Here is an 18313-nt window from a genome sequence, read left to right as displayed (position 1 = left end):
TTCCACTTCACAGACTATTGTCACATGGTCAGAGTATTGTAAAATGCTGTTGTATTATAATCATAAGTATTAAAGTGGTAGTTTACATTTTAAGGACATTCTCAAAAATAATATATATCTTATCATTTTGTCACTGACTCTCAAAATAGCCCATAAGTCATGAGGCATATTTCTGTTGCAGATGTTGTTTAGTATGTTGATCTGAACTGAGAAAATTAAGGTGTGAAGTTAAGACTTTTTTTTTTTCTTTCCCCATACCCTTTTATCTTTTGCTCTTGGGGTTTACATTAAGTAGATAATGTGAAGATGAATTTGAAGATCTGGGTAATTCATAGATACCTTTGATGTATAAAATTGTATAATAAGCCAATTTTATAATAGTTAATCTTTGAATAACATGAGTTTGAACTGTTTGCTCCATTTATATGAGGATTTCGTTTTAACTACTACATGGCTTTCCTGGTGGCTCAGACAGTAAAGAATTTACCTGCGATGTCGGAGATCCAGGTTTGATTACTAGGTCGGGAAGATCCCCTGAAGAAGGGAATGGCTACCCACTCCACTCCAGTATTTGTGCCTGGAGAATTCCATGGACAGAGGAGCGAAGTGGGCTATAGTCCATGAGGTTGCAGAGAGTCGGACACAACTGAGCAACTAACGCTTTCACTTTGAATACGTATTATAGTACTACACACCCAAGATTGGTTGAATCAAAATGTGAGCCAGTCGATAATGGACAGCTGACTGAAGTTACAGGTCGACTACATGAAGAGTTGCACTCCTAGCCCCCATGTTGCTCAAGGATCAACTGTATGAACAGGATTTTAATTCAGTGATTGGTTAAATTACAGTATGTTTGCTGCCTATACTTAATAAGTAATAATGAAACTAGGAGAACTTCAAGGACAGTGCTTGTGAAGAGGCTCAAACTGCCTGCAAAGTTAGAAGATTTTGCATTGTTTGTGTGCATTAAATTAACTAATTATGAGGACTTCCTGGTGGCTCAGAAAGTAGAGAATCCTCCTGCAACGCAGGAGACCTCGGGATGATCCCCTGGAGAAGGGAATGGCTACCCACTTCACTATTCTTATCTGGAGAATCCCATGGACAGAGGAGCCTGGTGGGTTACAGTCCATGGGGTTGCAAAGAGTCAGGCACGACTGAGAGACTAAGAACATACAACAGGAAATTACTAGAGAACTCTTAATGAATATATATAACTCAGGTATAGAAAGAGCCACTACTGCTGTGGTAAGAAATGTAAGTAAGAGTTGCTAAGTCAGATCAGATCCTTTGTGACCTCATGGACTGTAGTCACCAGGCTCCTCTGTCCATGGGATTCTCTAGGCAGGAATATTGGAGTGGGTTGCCATTCCCTTCTCCAGGGGATCAACCCACCCCAGGGATGGAACCTGGCTCTCCCACATTGCAGGCAGATTCCTTACCGTGTGAGCCACCAGGGAAGCCCTAAGGAATAAACTTAAGATATACACACTTAGTTGGGGGGAGGAGATCCCACAGTTTATAGACTTCAACTAGTAGTCATCCAACCCTTTAGAGGAAAAATAACGTTGACATACTCTGCCAACCTGGCAGTATGAGACATAGAAACAAAATTTTAAATAAATATAATTTGAAATTTCACAGATTGGCGCTGTTCCATTGGCTGCTTTGGGAGCTCCTACCCTTGATCCTGCCCTTGCTGCACTTGGGCTTCCTGGAGCAAACTTGAACTCACAGGTAATTTAATATCCTTGAACTCTGAGCTTCTTTCGTAATTTAAGAATTTGCTTCATTAGATTTTAGTTTGCATTTCAACAGCAGGAGATAACCAACTGTTATATTGTAGTGAATTTTTTCTTATGTAAACTTGTTAATGAGAGATTTAAAAGGTCACTGCATTAGCCCCTTGCCCATCAAAGAATTTCTCATTTTATGATGTTCAAAGTAAAGACGAGTTTCATAGGAAGCCACTACCATATCAATGTTGCAAAGTCAGAATACAAGTCATGAAAAGATAGGAATGTGTTCATAATTTGTTCTCTTGTCATTTACTCACTTGGAAATTTTTGTTTTCCCTCATTGCAATTTAGATTAACTTTTATGGAGTTCTTTATGAAACTTTTGATTATTATACTGACTGAGCACTTTGATTTTTGTTTTACATGTTTCCTTAAAATGTTACTTATCCTCAGGAAATCTTTAAATAAGCAGGAGCTAGTCTATAAAATCTGGACTGTTCAGCTGCATCATCTTTGTATTTAACTTGATAGAGCAGCTCTGGATATCCAGCACTGTAGTCACTATTGTCATCTGTTTTATTTTTTTGCAGGTAGAAAATTTACTGTGACGTGTTTGCCTGGCATTATATTTCTGTTAGTCATTGTGGTGCTTGGGATATGTTAGCTTCTATACGGTTGCCAAATTGTTCTAGGTCATTTCAACATACTAAATTAAAATTGTAATCATTGACTATTCTGTGTTCTCATTTTTAATATTTTTATTTTCCAGTCTCTTGCTGCAGATCAGTTGCTGAAACTTATGAGTACTGTTGATCCGAAGTAAGAACGTTTTTCCTTTGTTTCCATTGATGATAGAAATATGTCAGTGTCTACAGATAGCACTTACTTTTTGATAGCTAAAAGAAATTGATCTCACAGCATGCAATCAGTTCAGTTCAGTCGCTCCGTCACATCCGACTCTTTGCGACCCCTTGAATCGCAGCACGCCAGGCTTCCCTGTCCATCACTAACTCCCGGAGTTCACTCAAACTCAGGTCCATCCAGTCGGTGATGCCATCCAGCCATCTCATCCTCTGTCATCCCCTTCTCCTCCTGCCCTCAATCCCTCCCAGCATCAGGGTCTTTTCCAATGAGTCAGCTCTTCGCCTGAGGTGGCCAAAGTATTAGAGTTTCAGCTTCAGCATCAGTCCTTCCAATGAACACCCAGGACTGATCTCCTTTAGAATGGACTGGTTGGATCTCCTTGCAGTCCAAGGAGCTCTTAAGAGTCTTCTCCAACACCACAGTTCAAAAGCATCAATTCTTTGGTGCTCAGCTTCTTTCACAGTCCAACTCTCACATCAATACATGACCACTGGCATGCAATACATAATCCTGTTTTCTAGAAAGAAAAATCCAGAAGTAGGCCCATCTATAAAGTGTTTTGTTTTGGTGTAATTTTTAATCTTTGAAGATCATTGTCAATAGCTTAAACCAGAGTGATCAAAACCATCTACGAAAAAAATGCTGCAAGGCAAAAGGGTTGTCTGAGGACGCCTTACAAAATAGCTGAGAAGATAAGTGAAAGTCAAAGGAGAAAAGAAAAGATAATGCAGAATTCCAAAGATTACTTAGACATAAGAAAGCCTTCCTAAGTGAACAGTGCAAAGAAATAGAGGAGAGCAATACAATGGGAAAGACTAGAGATCGCTTCAGGAAAGTTGGAGATACTAAGGGATTATTTCATGCAAAGATCGGCACAATAGAGGACAGAAAAGGCAAGGACATAACAGAAGCAAAAGATACTAAGAAGAGGTGGCAAAAATACACAAGTGAACTGTACAGTAAAGGTCTTAAGGACATGAATAAAAATGATGATGTGATCACTTACCTCGTGTCCCATATCCTGGAATGTGAAGTCAAGTGGGCTTTAGGAAGCATTACTGTGAGCAAGGCTAGTGGATGTGATGGATTCCAGCTGAGTTATTTCAAATCCTAAAAGATGATGCTATTAAAGTACTGCATTTTATTAAAGAAGTGAGGGAAGCACTAGCCTAGAGTAAGAGTAATATACATCACATACTAAAAGTCACTGTCTTTCTGTGCTTTGAAAAGTTTTATTTGTGCTGCAATTTATATTTCCTACTTTACATATTGCAGATTCTTGAGATGTTTTCATTAGTCATTTCTTAGTGTGTTAAGTGAAAGTCGCTCAGTCATGCTGGACTCTTTGCAACCCCATGGACTATACAGTTCATGAAATTCTCCAGGCCAGAATAGTGGAATGTGTAGCCATTTCCTTCTACAGGGGATCTTCCCAACCCAGGGATCAAACCCAGGGCTCCCACATTGCAGACGGATTCTTCACCAAATGAGCCACAAGGGAAGCAACTTAGTGTGTTAAATCTGAGCGAAATTAATTTTCCTTTTTTTTTCTTTTTATTTTAATTGGAGGCTAATTACAATATTGTAGTGGTTTTTGCCATACATTGACATGAAACAGATATGTGTGTACATGTGTTCCCCATCCTGAACTCCCCTACCACCTCACTCCCCATCCCATCTCTCAGAGTCATCCCAGTGCACCAGCCCTGAGCACCCTGTCTCATGCATGGAACCTGGACTGGCAATCTGTTTCAGATATGATATACAGGTTTCAATGCCATTATCTCAAATCATCCCACCCTTGCCTTCTCCCACAGAGTCCAAAGGACTGTTCTATACATCTCTGTCTCTTTTGCTGTCTCACATATAGGGTCATCATTACCATCATTCTAACTCCATATAAATGTGTTAGTATACTGTGTTGGTGTTTTTCTTTCTGACTTAACTTCACTCTGTATAATAGGCTCCAGTTTCATCCACCTCATTAGAACTGATTTTCATTTTAACTGGGTGAAAGTCGCTGTCAGTAAGTAGAGCATGTGGGGGAGGCAGAACAGAATCATTTGATTATAGTAGTTGTTGGCGTTTTTTCTAAAAATGACCAAGTGAAATCCAAGCATGTATCTACTATGAAGCTTGTTAAGTAAAATGTGACTAATAGAGTTAAAAAATAAAAAAACCTCCCATAGTCATTCTTGTTTACATTTTACACTGCCCACAAATAACTACCATCCTCAACTTGGTGTCTATAGTTTTTTCTCATTTTTATAAACCCTTAAGGCTAAAGACTAAACCCTTTAGCCTTTGCAGTCAGGAATTTCATAAATAACTTTGGTATGTCATTGGCTTCTGCCTCAGTTTGTCATCTGTAAGCTTAAAAAGTAATTCTCTTCCCCAAGAAAATTAGGATGAAGTAGAAAACATGAAGGAATGTTCTGTTAATCAAAAATCACTAGCATTATTATATTCTCATTTACTAGCAATTCTTAGAAAGTATATGAAAAGTTCATGGATGTTCAGCAAAATTAGTTTTTTTCTTATTTGAAATATCTTCGTCTCTTAAAATGGTGAGTGCCATTTTGCATAGTACTATTTTACTATATTGTTTATGATTTTGTCAAAGTTATCACGGAGTCTTCTCACTTTTTTCAAGGAGTATCTTAGTAAAATGATGATAGGAAACGTGTATTTAATTAGATATACAAATATGTTTTTAAATGTGTCAAATGCAATTCTTGGTTCTATTCCAGATTGAATCATGTCGCTGCTGGTCTTGTTTCACCAAGTCTGAAATCAGATACCTCTAGTAAAGAAATAGAGGAAGCCATGAAGAGAGTACGAGAAGCACAGTCCCTAATTTCTGCTGCTATAGAACCAGGTAAATAGATTTATGCAATTATGTTTGAAATATGTTGAATAATACTTCCGTCATTTTTTCCCCATATTTTGGTAAAAGTTCATTCTGAAACATTGGTGCCTAGGATTACCTAATGCTTTGTGTGGTATTTTGGTTGTTTTTAATTTGGGGGGGGGGGTTACTGTTATTTTTAGTCACTTATGTTTGCCTAAGCTCAGGTATAACCTAAATCAAATCCCTTATGATTATATAGTGGAAGTAAATAAATTTAAGGGACTAGATCTGATAGATAGAGTGCCTGATGAGCTATGGATGGAGGTTTGTGACATTGTGTGCAGGAGACAGGGATCAAGACCATCCCCATGGAAAAGAAATGCAAAAAAGCAAAGTGGCTGTCTGAGGAGGCCTTACAAATAGCTGTGAAAAGAAGGGAAGTGAAAAGCAAAGGAGAAAAGGAAAGATACACCCATTTGAATATGGAGTTCCAAAGAATAGCAAGGAGAGATGAGAAAGCTTTCCTCAGCGATCAAGGCAAAGAAATACAGAAAAACAATAGAATAGGAAAGACTAGAGATCTCTTCAAGAAAATCAGAGATATCAAGGGAATATATTTCATGCAAAGATGGGCTCAATAAACGACAGAAATGGGTATTGACCTAACAGAAGCAGAAGATATTAAGAAGAGGTGGCAAGAATACACAGAAGAACTATACAAAAAAGATCTTCATGACCCAGATAATGATGGTGTGATCACTCACCTAGAGCCAGACATCCTGGAATGTGAAGTCAAGTGGGCCTTAGGAAGTATCATTACAAACAAAGCTAGTCAAGGTGATGGAATTCCAGTTGAGTTATTTCAAATCCAAAAAGATGATGCTATGAAAGTGCTGCACTCAGTATGTCAGCAAAGTTGGAAAACTCAGCAGTGGCCACGGGACTGGAAAAGCTGTTTTCATTCCAATCCCAAAGAAAGGCAATGCCAAAGAATGCTCAAACTACCACACAGTTGGCACTCATCTCACATGCTAGTAAAGTAATGCTCAAAATTTTCCAAGCCAAGCTTCAGCATTACATGAACCATGAACTTCCAGATGTTCAAATTGGTTTTAGAAAAGGCAGAGGAACCAGAGAACAATTTGCTGGATCATGGAAAAAGCAAGAGAGTTCCAGAAAAACATCTATTTCTGCTTTATTGACTATACCAAAGCCTTTGACTGTGTGGATCACAATAAACTGGAAAATTCTGAAAGAGATGGGAATACCAGACCACCTGACCTGCCTCCTAAGAAATCTGTATGCAGATCAAGAAGCAACAGTTAGAACTGGACATGGAACAACAAACTGGTTCCAAATAGAAAGAGGAGTACATGAAGGCTATATATTGTCACCCTGCTTATTTGACTTCTATGCAGAGTACATCATGAGAAACTCTGGGCTAGAGGAAGCAAAAGGTGGAATCAAGATTGCAGGGAGCAAGAACAATAACCTCAGATATGCAGATGACACCACCCTTATGGTAGAAAGTGAAGAAGAACTAAAGAGCCTGTTGGTGAAAGTGAAAGAGGAGAGCGAAAAAGTTGGCTTAAAGCTCAACATTCAGAAAACCAAGATCATGGCATCCAGTCCCATCACTTCATTGGAAATAGATGGGGAAACAGTGTCTTTACACTTTAAAGTCTGTGGAAACAGACTTTAATTTTTTGGGGCTCCAAAATCACTGCAGATGGTGATTGCAGCCATGAAATTAAAAGATGCTTACTCTTTGGAAGGAAAGTTATGACCAACCTAGACAGCATATTAAAAAGCAAAGATATTACTTTGCCAACAGAGGTCCATCTAGTCAAGGCTGTGGTTTTTCCAGTAGTCATGTATGGATGTGAGAGTTGAACTATAAAGAAAGCTGAGGGATCAAGAATTGATGCTTTTGAACTGTGGTGTTGGAGAAGACTCTTGAGAGTCCCTTGGACTGCAAGGAGATCCAACCAGTCCATCCTAAAGGAGATCAGTCCTGGATGTTCATTGGAAGGACTGATGTTGAAGCTGAAACTCCAGTACTTTGGCCAAACTCCAATACTTTGGCCACCTCATGTGAAGAGTTGACTCATTTGAAAAGTCTTTGATGTTGGGAAAGATTGAAGGGAGGAGGAAAAGGGGACAACAGAGGATGAGATGGTTGGATGGCATCACTGACTCAGTGGACATGGGTTTGGGTAAACTCCGGGAGTTGGTGATGGACAGGGAGGCTTGGGGTGCTACAGTTCATGGGGTTGCAAAAGTCAGACATGACTGAGCGACTGAACTGAAGTTGGGATAGCCTGATCTATGGTCTTTTATTTGACCAAGAAGGCCTAATAAAGTTTCTTCTATTTACATCATTTGTTTACAGAAAAGTAAATACATCATTCTTTGCAGATTGTCTTTTTGTGGTGAGATGAATTGTTGTCCCATTTTCTGCATATATGTATTTGGATATTTGGTCCTGATTTTTTTTTCCCCTTGATAAACAATGCTTTATTCATTTTCTTCATTCCAATTCTTAATGGGGTGATTTTTATTGTATATGGTATTAGACAAATAATTTAAAAGTATAATGGATAAATTAATACCAAATCTTCATGTGTATTATCTCATTTAACCAAGTTATTAGATAATTAACCCAGCAGCATATAACAAGCAGTTTATATAGATAACTGGACCTGTGTGACTCCAAAACAAGAAAACCATTTCTGTTTTCATTGGAAACATAACTGAAATGACTGAAAACGACTTACTTCTTTATGAAATTTTGTTTGCTGCACAAATTTTTCTTAATTTGGTATTCACAATAAGTTGAATTCTATTAATGAACTGATAGAAATGTAAAAGAGGAACTCATTCTCACTTTGTGCATGTGGGCTAAGTCGCCTCAGTCATGTCTGACTCTTGTAAACCTATGGACTATGGCTCACCAGGCTACTCTGTCCATGGGATTCTCCAGGCAAGAATAGTGGAGTGGGTTGCCATGACCTGCTCCAGGGGAATTTTCTGACCGAATGCAGCTCCTGCACTGCAAATGAATTCTTTACTCTCAGTCGCCGGGGAGGGGCCAGCATTCTCACTTTGAATGATAGTCCATATATGAAGAATGCAATGGCTATATTTCTCCTTCATTTGGTCCTTAGTTAAAGGAATTTATGTGTTATTTTAAACTACTAAATGGTAACAGATCATTCTTGCTCTGCTCTGTAAACTTACACAGTGTTGAAAATGAATGCAAAAGTAGAACAAAGATTAGAAAGAGAGCTGGTTTAGTTTCTGTCCCAGAAGTATAGAAATTAGTGATTGAATGAGACATATCTAGGAAAGAAGCATAGAGTTAAGTGATGACTAAAAAGGAACATTTTGCTGGTTCAGGAATTTTAAATGTTTATCTTATGTTTTTATTATAGATACAAATATTTTACACTTAGGTACAGTTTGAGGAGGTTTTATTAATCCATGAACATGTACAGAGTAGAGTTAATCTGGGTAGATTGTAACTCTGTTTGGGGAAAGAAAACCTAAGGCATGCAAACAGGAGTCATAGTTTAGAAACCTCTGAAGAGTAAAGAATGAGAAAGGTGATCATTTTTATGGGTTGTTTTATGGATGACACTTCCTAGCTCCAGAAACCTTTAGCTACCTGAATTTAAGGATCATATAGTAAACCTGAAAATTAGTGTAATAAACTCTTACAGTAACTTCTAAATGGAAATAATCTTTCTGCTTAATGATTTCTAAATCCAGATTTCTTTTCATTTTAATCCAGATAAGAAAGAAGAAAAACGAAGACACTCAAGGTCAAGATCACGTTCTAGGAGGAGGAGGACTCCCTCATCTTCTAGGCACAGGTAATTAGGTTGATTGCTGTTTGGTAGTAAGTTCTTCCTTAGACAAAGACAATTTCCCTATGTCACACCTGCTGTTAACCTAATTAGCTCATGGTTACAGTGGTTTTGATAACTACTGCTATTTGCAGATTATGTGAATTACTATTCCCAGGTATATAAATAGAGAAAAGATGGTAGATACTTTAAAATCCAAAAAAATCTAGAGGTAGGAAGAAACCACTGGGATTTGAGCACTGAAATGATTAGTACTCTGGGAAGGACACTATCCTTGAAACTTTTGACTTGAATTCTAGTTCTGACATTTTGCTAGACTCCTAACTTGGAACATGGAGGGTTGTTATGCAACCTTAGCTTACCCATCTAAAGCTTGAATATTTGCAGATGACGTGTTTTGAGATTGCTCTTTGTATTACTGGATAAACTACATGATGGTAACTATTATTCTTTATCCTACCTATAGTAAGACTCTGCAGGGTAAAAGGACCAGTTTATTCTTTCTCACATGACATACTTGTGTGTATTTGTAAGGATCTTTCTAGACCAGTGACTCTCAAACTTGGTGATATTAGGACCTCTATACTCATAAAAAATATAAGAGCTCCAATGAGCTTTTGTTTATGTGGCTTACAGCATCATTGTTGGCCATAGTAAAATTTGAAACCATCATTTGAAATAATGAATATTGAAACCCATTCGTATTAACTTAGCTTTGAAACAAAGCTTTTCCCCCCCAAATTAAAAGAATGGCTTTGTTTACATCTTAACAGCTTTGCAGATTCTTTAACATTTAGCTAAATAAAAGATGTATAGGATTCTGCATTCTGCTTATTGTAGTATATTTTGGTTAATATATATAGAAAATCTGACTTTACACAAATATATCGTGAGAAGAGGGAAAAGTAATTTCTTACTCTGGGTAATTGGGAGTAGTATTCGGGTAATTGGGAGTAGTATTCTTTGATACAATACCAAAACTTGTAAAATCTGTTGATCTTTGTTGTACTTCGAGTGGATCTCTTCACCAGGCATCCTTTTGTACAGTTATGCATTGTTTGGAAAATAATTGATTGATTGCATTATGCAAGTTTTCAAATGTTGACACTTTTGTACACAATCTCAAAAGATGACTTGGTGATATCACCATACATCTTACCAGTAAACCCTTTTAAAATGTTAGGAAGCTGTCAGATTCACAATGATGGGTTTAAGTTTTCCAAAGTATAATTTTCTTCTAAAAGCTCAGATTTTATTATTGGCAACAAATTTTTTTCCTTGAAATGACAATTCATTTTTCATGAAAGTGTCTACCAGATACCCAAGTCTGAACAACAATGGTTTGTCAGTTCTTTCAAGTAAAGATGTTTCATGGCAAAAGCAATTAGGTAAGCTCACACTCGTCACACAAGTGTCTTCCTTGACAGTCGCTGAACTTAAAAATATCAGAAATGATTTATGCATACTGCCCATTTCATTGCAGAGAATGTTGCTGAAGGGACCAGATTTAATAAAATTAAAAGTTTTTACTGGCTCTATCAAAGATGTTGTTGGTGAAATGGTCAGGATTTTCACTACAAAATCTTCACTACAAATGCCAATGAAAATACAGTAAATAGCAGGTTCAGTTGCCACTGTCTTGATTTGTAGTAAGGAGATGCTTTTGCACCATTGGTGCAAATGTCAAAGTGGCAAAGGAAGTATTACCTTGTTACGATTCTGGGGGGGCGGGGGGAATTGACCTTATAGCTCCCATAGCATTGTTAAGTCATTTCTTAGACTGTCCCTTAGTCCGTTTGACTGCTATAACAGGATACCATAGATTGGATGGCTTGAAAACAATAGAAATTTACTTCTCACAGTTCTGGAGGCTGGGAAGTTCAAGATCAAGGTGTCAGAAAATTTGCTGTCTGGCGAGGACCTACTTCCTCATTTATATTGATAGTTTGCTATATCTTCACTGTGTTCTCACATAGAAGGATGGACCAGGGGTGGGGTATCTCTTGAGTTTTTTTATTTTAATAATTTTATTTATTTATTTTTGAGTGTGCTGGGTTTTCATTGCTGTGCAGACTTTTAGCTAGTTGCGGTGAGTGGGGCTACTCTGTAGTTATGGTATGTGGGCTTCTCATTGCAGTGGTTTTTCTTGCTATGGAGCACAAGCTCTAGACGCTCAGGCTTCAGTAGTCATGGCACATGAGCTCAGTAGCAGTGGCTCCAGTCTCTAGAGCACAGGCGCAGAAATTATGGCTCATGAGCTTAGCTGCTCCATGGCATGTGCGATATTCATGGACCAGGGATGGAACCCATGTGTCCTGCATTGGCAGGTGGATTCTTTACCACTGAGCCCGCTACCAAAGAAGCCCCTTCTTGAGATGTCTTTCATTCATAAATGCATTCATCCTGTTCATGAAAGCTGGGTCTTCATAACCTGATCACCCCAAAGGCTCCTACCTCATAACATTATCATGTTGGGTATTTGGTTTCCTCTAAGAATTTTGGGAGGACGCAAAGTTTCAGTCTGTAGCAGAATGTTACATGGTGGTTCTCTCTGGTGTGTTTGTGTCATTCACCTTCATCCCAGCCCATTTCATGCTTAAAAGATTTTGTCTTTCAAAAAACCCAAATCTAGAACATCTGAGGGTTCCATTGAACCTTTAGAAGTTCCCTATTGCCTTAATGTATGTACAGTGTTTTTTAGCCATAGTGCTATTGCATACTTCACAGATTATACTATAGTGTAACTTGCAATGTACTGGGAAACCACAAATTCATTTTGACATACTATTACTATGATATCCAGTTTATTGCAGTGGTCTGGGAGCAAACTCAGTGTCTCTGAGCTGTGCCTATAACTTAGAATACTAACTTTGCAGGACAAGTGCTTTCATGGCTTTGTTTAATACTTAGACTTAAAAAGGAGAACTTACATCTTTTGTATATAGGAGTTACATGCTAAGGCTTTCAAATATTAATTTTAATTATGACCATGAGAGAAAAGTCCTTTGGAACACTTGTAGTAAACACATGATAGCAGAAAGATAGTCATTATAAATTGTAGTATTTTAAGCATTTTGACATATAAAATGACTCTTACTTTTAATATGCTTTTTATTTATATATAAATAATAATTAATAATATATAATAGTTGTTTAATTGTTCAGTTGTATGCAACTCTCTGTGACCCCATGGATTGCAGCACACAAGCTTTCCCTGTCCTTCACTATCTCCCAGAGTTTGCTCAGACACTTGTCCATTGAGTCGGTGGTGCCATCCAACCATCTATCTCATCTCATGCTCTGTCGGCCCTTTCTCGTCCTCCCCTCAATCTTTGCCAGCCTCAGAGTCTTTTCCAATGAGTCAGCTCTTCTCATCAGATGGCAAAAGTATTGAAGTTCCAGCATCAGTCCTTCCAGTGAATATTCAGGGTTGATTTCCTTTGGGACTGACTAGTTTGATCTCCTTGCAGTCCAAGGGACTCTTAAGAGTCTTGTCCAGCACCACAGTTCAAAAGCCTTAATTCTTTGACATTTCACCTTCTTTATGATCCAACTCTCACATGCGTACATGTCTACAGTAAAAACCGTAGCTTTGACTATGCGGACCTTTGTCAGTGAAGTGATGTCTCTGCTTTTGAAAACGCTGTCTGAAAAAGTGAAAGTGAAGTTGCTCAGTCATGTCCGACTCTTTGTGACCCCATGAACTGTAGCCTACCAGGCTCCTTCCGTCCATGGGATTTTTCAGGCAAGGATACTGGAATGGGTTGCCATTTCCTTCTCCAGGGGAATCTTCCCGACCCAGGAATCGAACCCGGGTCTCCCACATTGTAGACAGATGCTTTTAACCATCTGAGCCACCAGAGAAAGTCAATGGTTTGTCATTGCTTTTCTTCCAAGGAACAAGTGCCTTTAAATTTCATGGCTCCAGTCACTGTCCACAGTGATTTTGGAGCTCAAGAAAATAAAATCTACCACTGTTTCCACATTTTCCCCATCTGTTTGCCATGAAGTGATGATACCAGATGCCATGATCTTCGTTTTATTGAGTTTTAAGCCAGCTTTTTCACTCTCCTCATGCACCTTCATCAAGAGGCTCTTCAGTTTCTCTTCACTTTCTGCCGGTAGGGTGGTATCACCTGTGAATCTGAGGTTGTTGATACTTCTGGCAATCTTGATTCCAGCTTGTGAGTCATCTAACCCAGCATGAAGTACTCTGCACGTAAGTTAAATAAGCAGGGTGACAGTATACAGCCTTGACGTGCTACTTACCCAGTTTTCAGCCAGTCTGTTGTTCCATGTCCATTTCTAACTGTTCCTTCTTGACCTACATACAGGTATCTTGGGAAGCAAGGTGATCTGGTATTCCCATCTCTTTAAGAATTTTCCACAGTTTGTTGTGATCCATACAATCAGAGGCTTTAGTGTAGTCAATGAGGCAGAATTAGTAATTTTTCTGAAATTCCTTTGCTTTTTCTTTGATCCTACGGATGTTGGCCATTTGATCTCTTGTTCCTGTGCCTTTTCTAAATCCAGCTTGTACATCTGGAATTCCTTGGTTCATGTACTGTTGAAGCCTGGCTTGAAGGATTGTGAGCATTACCTTGCTAACTTGTGAAATGAGCACAGTTGTACATTATTATGAACATTTTTTGACATTGCCCTTCTTTGGGATTGGAATGAAAACTGACCTTTTCCAGTCCTGTGACCGACAATTGCTGAGTTTTCCAAATTTGCTCACATATTGAGTGCAGCACTTTAACAGCAGTATCTTTTATGATTTGAAATATCTCAGCTGGGATTCCATCACCTCCACTAGCTTCGTTGTATAAAATATAGAATAATCTCTATGTTTCTCTAATTTTTAAAAGTTTATATGAACTGAATGTTGAAGTGACTGCAGTGCAGTGCTGTTGAAAAATAACTGTTTCAGGACCTTATAGTTAACTGATAGATGTAATATTTCTGGCTTATTAGATTTTTAAAATATTAATTTAGAAGGAAACGTGAGAATGCATTCATAATTTTTATAGCCATTTTTTAATACATTAGAGGTAAGATAAATGTTACATGGTTTTGCTAAAATGATTAATTTTTTTAAAAGCCAGATTTCTCAAAAGATGAACACTTGCTAATGCAAACAGCATCGATTTTGGTTTTCCATAATTTCTTTTTTTTAATTGTTCATAAGAAAGTGATGGTTCTGATATTTTAGAGGGTCAGTGTTTCACTCAAAATACATTAGTAGTACCTTTCATTATACAGTATAGTAGTTGTTGCTCAAGGGTATAGTTGGTGAATAAGGTAGACATATATACCGCTATCCTTATGGAGCTTAAAGAAAGGTAGGTAAGCATTACATGAAAATTTCCTGGGATATAGACATGTTATTGAGAGGGATTGTTTAGTTTCAAATATGGTCAAAAATAAGTAATGTACAAAATATAGTTACTGAATTTGATGAGACGTTACTCCTAATGTGTTTTGAAACAGCTGCTCTAGAGAATGATGGCAACACTATGGTAGCACAGCAATAAGAGAAGTCAGTATTTAATTTATATGTCTACACTAAGGTGCTGAGCTGGATTTTATAATTTTGCCTAAATTACAACTATTCTATGATGTAGGTGCTTTTTTTTTTTTTGCTGAAGTAATAGGCTCAGGTTAAATAATGAATACTTTTATTAACTGACTTTAAAAGGGAGATTTGAACACAAATCTTTTGCATTACTAAAATGTCTATCCTTTAGCACCCTCAAAATAATGAAAGCAAAAAGTTTAAATTGTGTTTGAAGTTTTCCATGAAAAGAGGTTGAATGGTTCACTAAAAGTTAAATGACCAGGTCTAAGCAAAGAACTGCCATTTGCTTTCAGTTTTTCTTAAACTAGGGAAAAGGATCAATAACAGCATCAAAAGGTTATTTGCACTTAACCTTTTAGAGAAAACATGGGGAGTGAAGGTGATAATGCAGTAAGCACAGAGAAACATGTCTTACATGGCAGGAAGGAGATGATCATACAATATTGAGGACACATGAGAGTAAAAAGGGCATTTTATACTGAATTGTATGTATATCTGTATCTGGCCTGCATTACTTGTATTTCTCTTAAACTGGAAATTAAAGAAGAGAAATGTATATCAGAGAACAGCAATTAGAAATCATAGAAACCAATACAGTATGTGGTTTCCTTTTGAAATACTGAAGTGGGTTACTATGCCCATTCTCCAGGGATCTTCCCACCTCCTAAGCCTCCTGCTTTGGCAGGTGAGTTCTTTACCACTAGAGCCTCCTGGCAAGCCCAAAATGGGAATAATAATAGTATTTACTGTTACTAGGTTTATTATGAAAGTAAATGAGTAAATATTGGTAAAGCATGTAATGGGCATAAGTAAGTATTTGATAAGTAGTAAATGGATTTAACTTGTAATAGTGAGGAATAAAATTAGGTACATTCTAAAATGCTGTGTAATTATGAAGTGATGCAAATGAGTCATTTTTTATTTTCCTTCATTTTCTAGTAATAATTTTAAGTTTGGAGTTGTAGTTGCAGTGGGCAAAGTAGGATTGGTTTGACAGGTTGAACAAAAGATTAAAAGGTGAGGAATTCCAGGTGTTAAAAGGTATTTTCTAACTTCTGGGATATCAGATGTTGTGTGAAACAAATAAATAATGGCAAGAAATTACCCTCAGTTACTGGTAGCTAGCCAGCATGTCTGAATCTTTGGTCCTACACTTACATGAAATAATCAAAAGAAGAGCTAGTCTTTTTAGGTTTATATACATACGTCTGCTTCCTTTTACTTTATAAGGCGGTCAAGAAGCAGATCCAGAAGGCGATCACATTCTAAGTCAAGGAGTAGACGACGATCCAAAAGTCCAAGACGGAGAAGATCTCATTCCAGAGAAAGGGGTAGAAGGTCAAGGAGCACGTCAAAAAACAGGTACAGTAGAAAACTAGTAACAATGAGTGAGTAAAATTTCTCTGTAGTAAGAATTCTTAGCCGTTTCTACTACGTTTTTTCATTTCGTCTTTTCCATTCAACCATTGGTAAGAATTTTGTGTTCCCAGCAACTTCTTGATATGCCAGAGTTTTTGGCACACAATCATGCCACCTTAATTCTTCTTTATATATCTCATCATGAGCAGCTTTTAAGTATGAATTAGCTGTATTCCTGACACTGAACCATACTTAAGAGTCTAATCCCGTGATTTGGAGGCCAGTAAAGAATTAAAGTGAGGATTCGCTAAAAAACAAAACATCCACACCTTAACATTGTATTTTGACTTAAACATTCATTCAATAATTTATTTTTCATACAGGGCCAAACCCTTTGAAATTAGTAGGCCTAGTTTTGAATAATAGATACAAAATCACTTTCTTTTTGTTTAAACCACCTTTAAAGTATCAAGAACTCTGTTACTTGAAAGTACTTAGATTTAAACTATTATCTCTTTATAAAATATTTGCCTTAATTTTGTAGAAACAGCCCTATATTTTATTCTTTACCCATTTATGTATTTAATTATGTGATTAAAAGTAGTAAGAACCACAGCAAAAAACAACAAATTTTTTTTTTTCCCCCAAGAATTTATTCTTGGTAAGCATATAACTCAACTTGGGACTTGGATTTTGTGATAGCTTTACTGCATACTCAGCCTCTGATGAGATTTCTAATCATGTTTAGAGCTAGGCATCTCTGAATTCAGCCAAACAAGCTTAATGAACCATCTCTTACACAAAGAGCAATTAGGCATTCCTTCCCTTGAGGAACTTTATTTATACTAGGGGAAAAATAAATGTAATTACCAAGGAAGGGCCATTGTTAGGGATGTTGGAAGAGATTTATTGAGAGGTGACTTGAGTATTAAATTCTGATAGATTTGAGTGGACTCAGGAGCATGATTTCTAGTAGAGAATACTTAAAAGGTTAGCATGAATTCTTGAAATACGGAGTATGTTGGTGTAGAAGGACCAGGAAATGAGGTCAGGACAGCTGAGACAGATCACACATAAAAGGCTTTATGGTTCACACTAGGGAGTTTACAGCTGATCCTGAAGTCAATGGGAATGAATTGCAAAGTGATAAGCAGAGAATTAATATTTTCAGATTTGTACTTTGAAAAATTTCTGATAAAGGGGTATAATATGAATTTGTAAAAAACATGACTGGGACCACTTAAGGGACCATTTAGAGTTGAGGTATGCTTGTAGTACCAGTCCATTATGATTTTTTTTTCCTAATAGTATTGAATAGCCCAGAATATATAATAGCAGGGCCACAGTTAGAAAGGTTGGCTTCATTCATGATAGATGTTTACATCAGCTGTGTGCTTTGAAAGAATACAAGTTTTTATCAGAATAACATATCTTAAGAATGAACTTCCATTTCATTGTACTTTTGTTTTTAATTTGTATATGTATATATATTTTCTATTAACTGAATCTTCTAACACATTAATAAATTGTGTTCATTTATTAGAGATAAAAAGAAAGAAGACAAAGAAAAGAAACGTTCCAAAACGCCACCAAAAAGTTATAGCACAGCCAGACGTTCCAGAAGTGCTAGCAGGTAGGGTGGCATTATGAATTCTTGGCATTGTTTTTGAAACTTTGTTTGCAAAGACTTATAAGGCTATGAACATGAAATGTTTTCCAGTACAGAACTACATACTTTAATGGTGAAGTTTTTTAAAGGCAATCTGTGAAGAATAAGTTTCCAATTAATACTTTATGGTATAGAGTTCATTTACAATAACATGGAATTCAACAGAAGTCAGTTTTTGTGTTTGCTCTATGCATTTCATATCCTAATTTGAACTGTTGGTGAGTTGTTTTTTTCTCCCAAGCATTTGATGGCTAAAGTATACTGCATTATCACATTAGATTCATTTTATTACATGTTAATACTTAAAATAGTTTTTTTTCCATACGTAATGGTTTGTTGATAAAATAATTGGAGGCAAGGCAAGTTCTAGTTTGTGTCATT

General features: G+C 37.1%; 1 protein-coding gene across 5 annotated transcripts in view; it reads left to right on the top strand.

Annotated features, from left to right (window-relative positions):
* The window catches only part of SRSF11 (serine and arginine rich splicing factor 11), a 36149-nt gene that overhangs the window by 10498 nt on the left and 7338 nt on the right, over positions 1-18313 (top strand). For all 5 annotated transcript variants that reach the window (XM_068963492.1, XM_068963475.1, XM_068963481.1 and 2 more), the window contains 6 exons: positions 1648-1740; positions 2512-2561; positions 5357-5484; positions 9251-9332; positions 16135-16266; positions 17807-17896. In XM_068963492.1, coding sequence (XP_068819593.1) covers positions 1648-1740; positions 2512-2561; positions 5357-5484; positions 9251-9332; positions 16135-16266; positions 17807-17896 — 575 coding nt within the window. The remainder of the gene's footprint in view (positions 1-1647; positions 1741-2511; positions 2562-5356; positions 5485-9250; positions 9333-16134; positions 16267-17806; positions 17897-18313) is intronic.

This window comes from Capricornis sumatraensis, chromosome 2 (genome assembly GCF_032405125.1).
Source record: "Capricornis sumatraensis isolate serow.1 chromosome 2, serow.2, whole genome shotgun sequence".
Lineage (NCBI taxonomy): Eukaryota > Metazoa > Chordata > Mammalia > Artiodactyla > Bovidae > Capricornis > Capricornis sumatraensis.
This window is presented reverse-complemented; position numbering and strand designations above follow the sequence as displayed.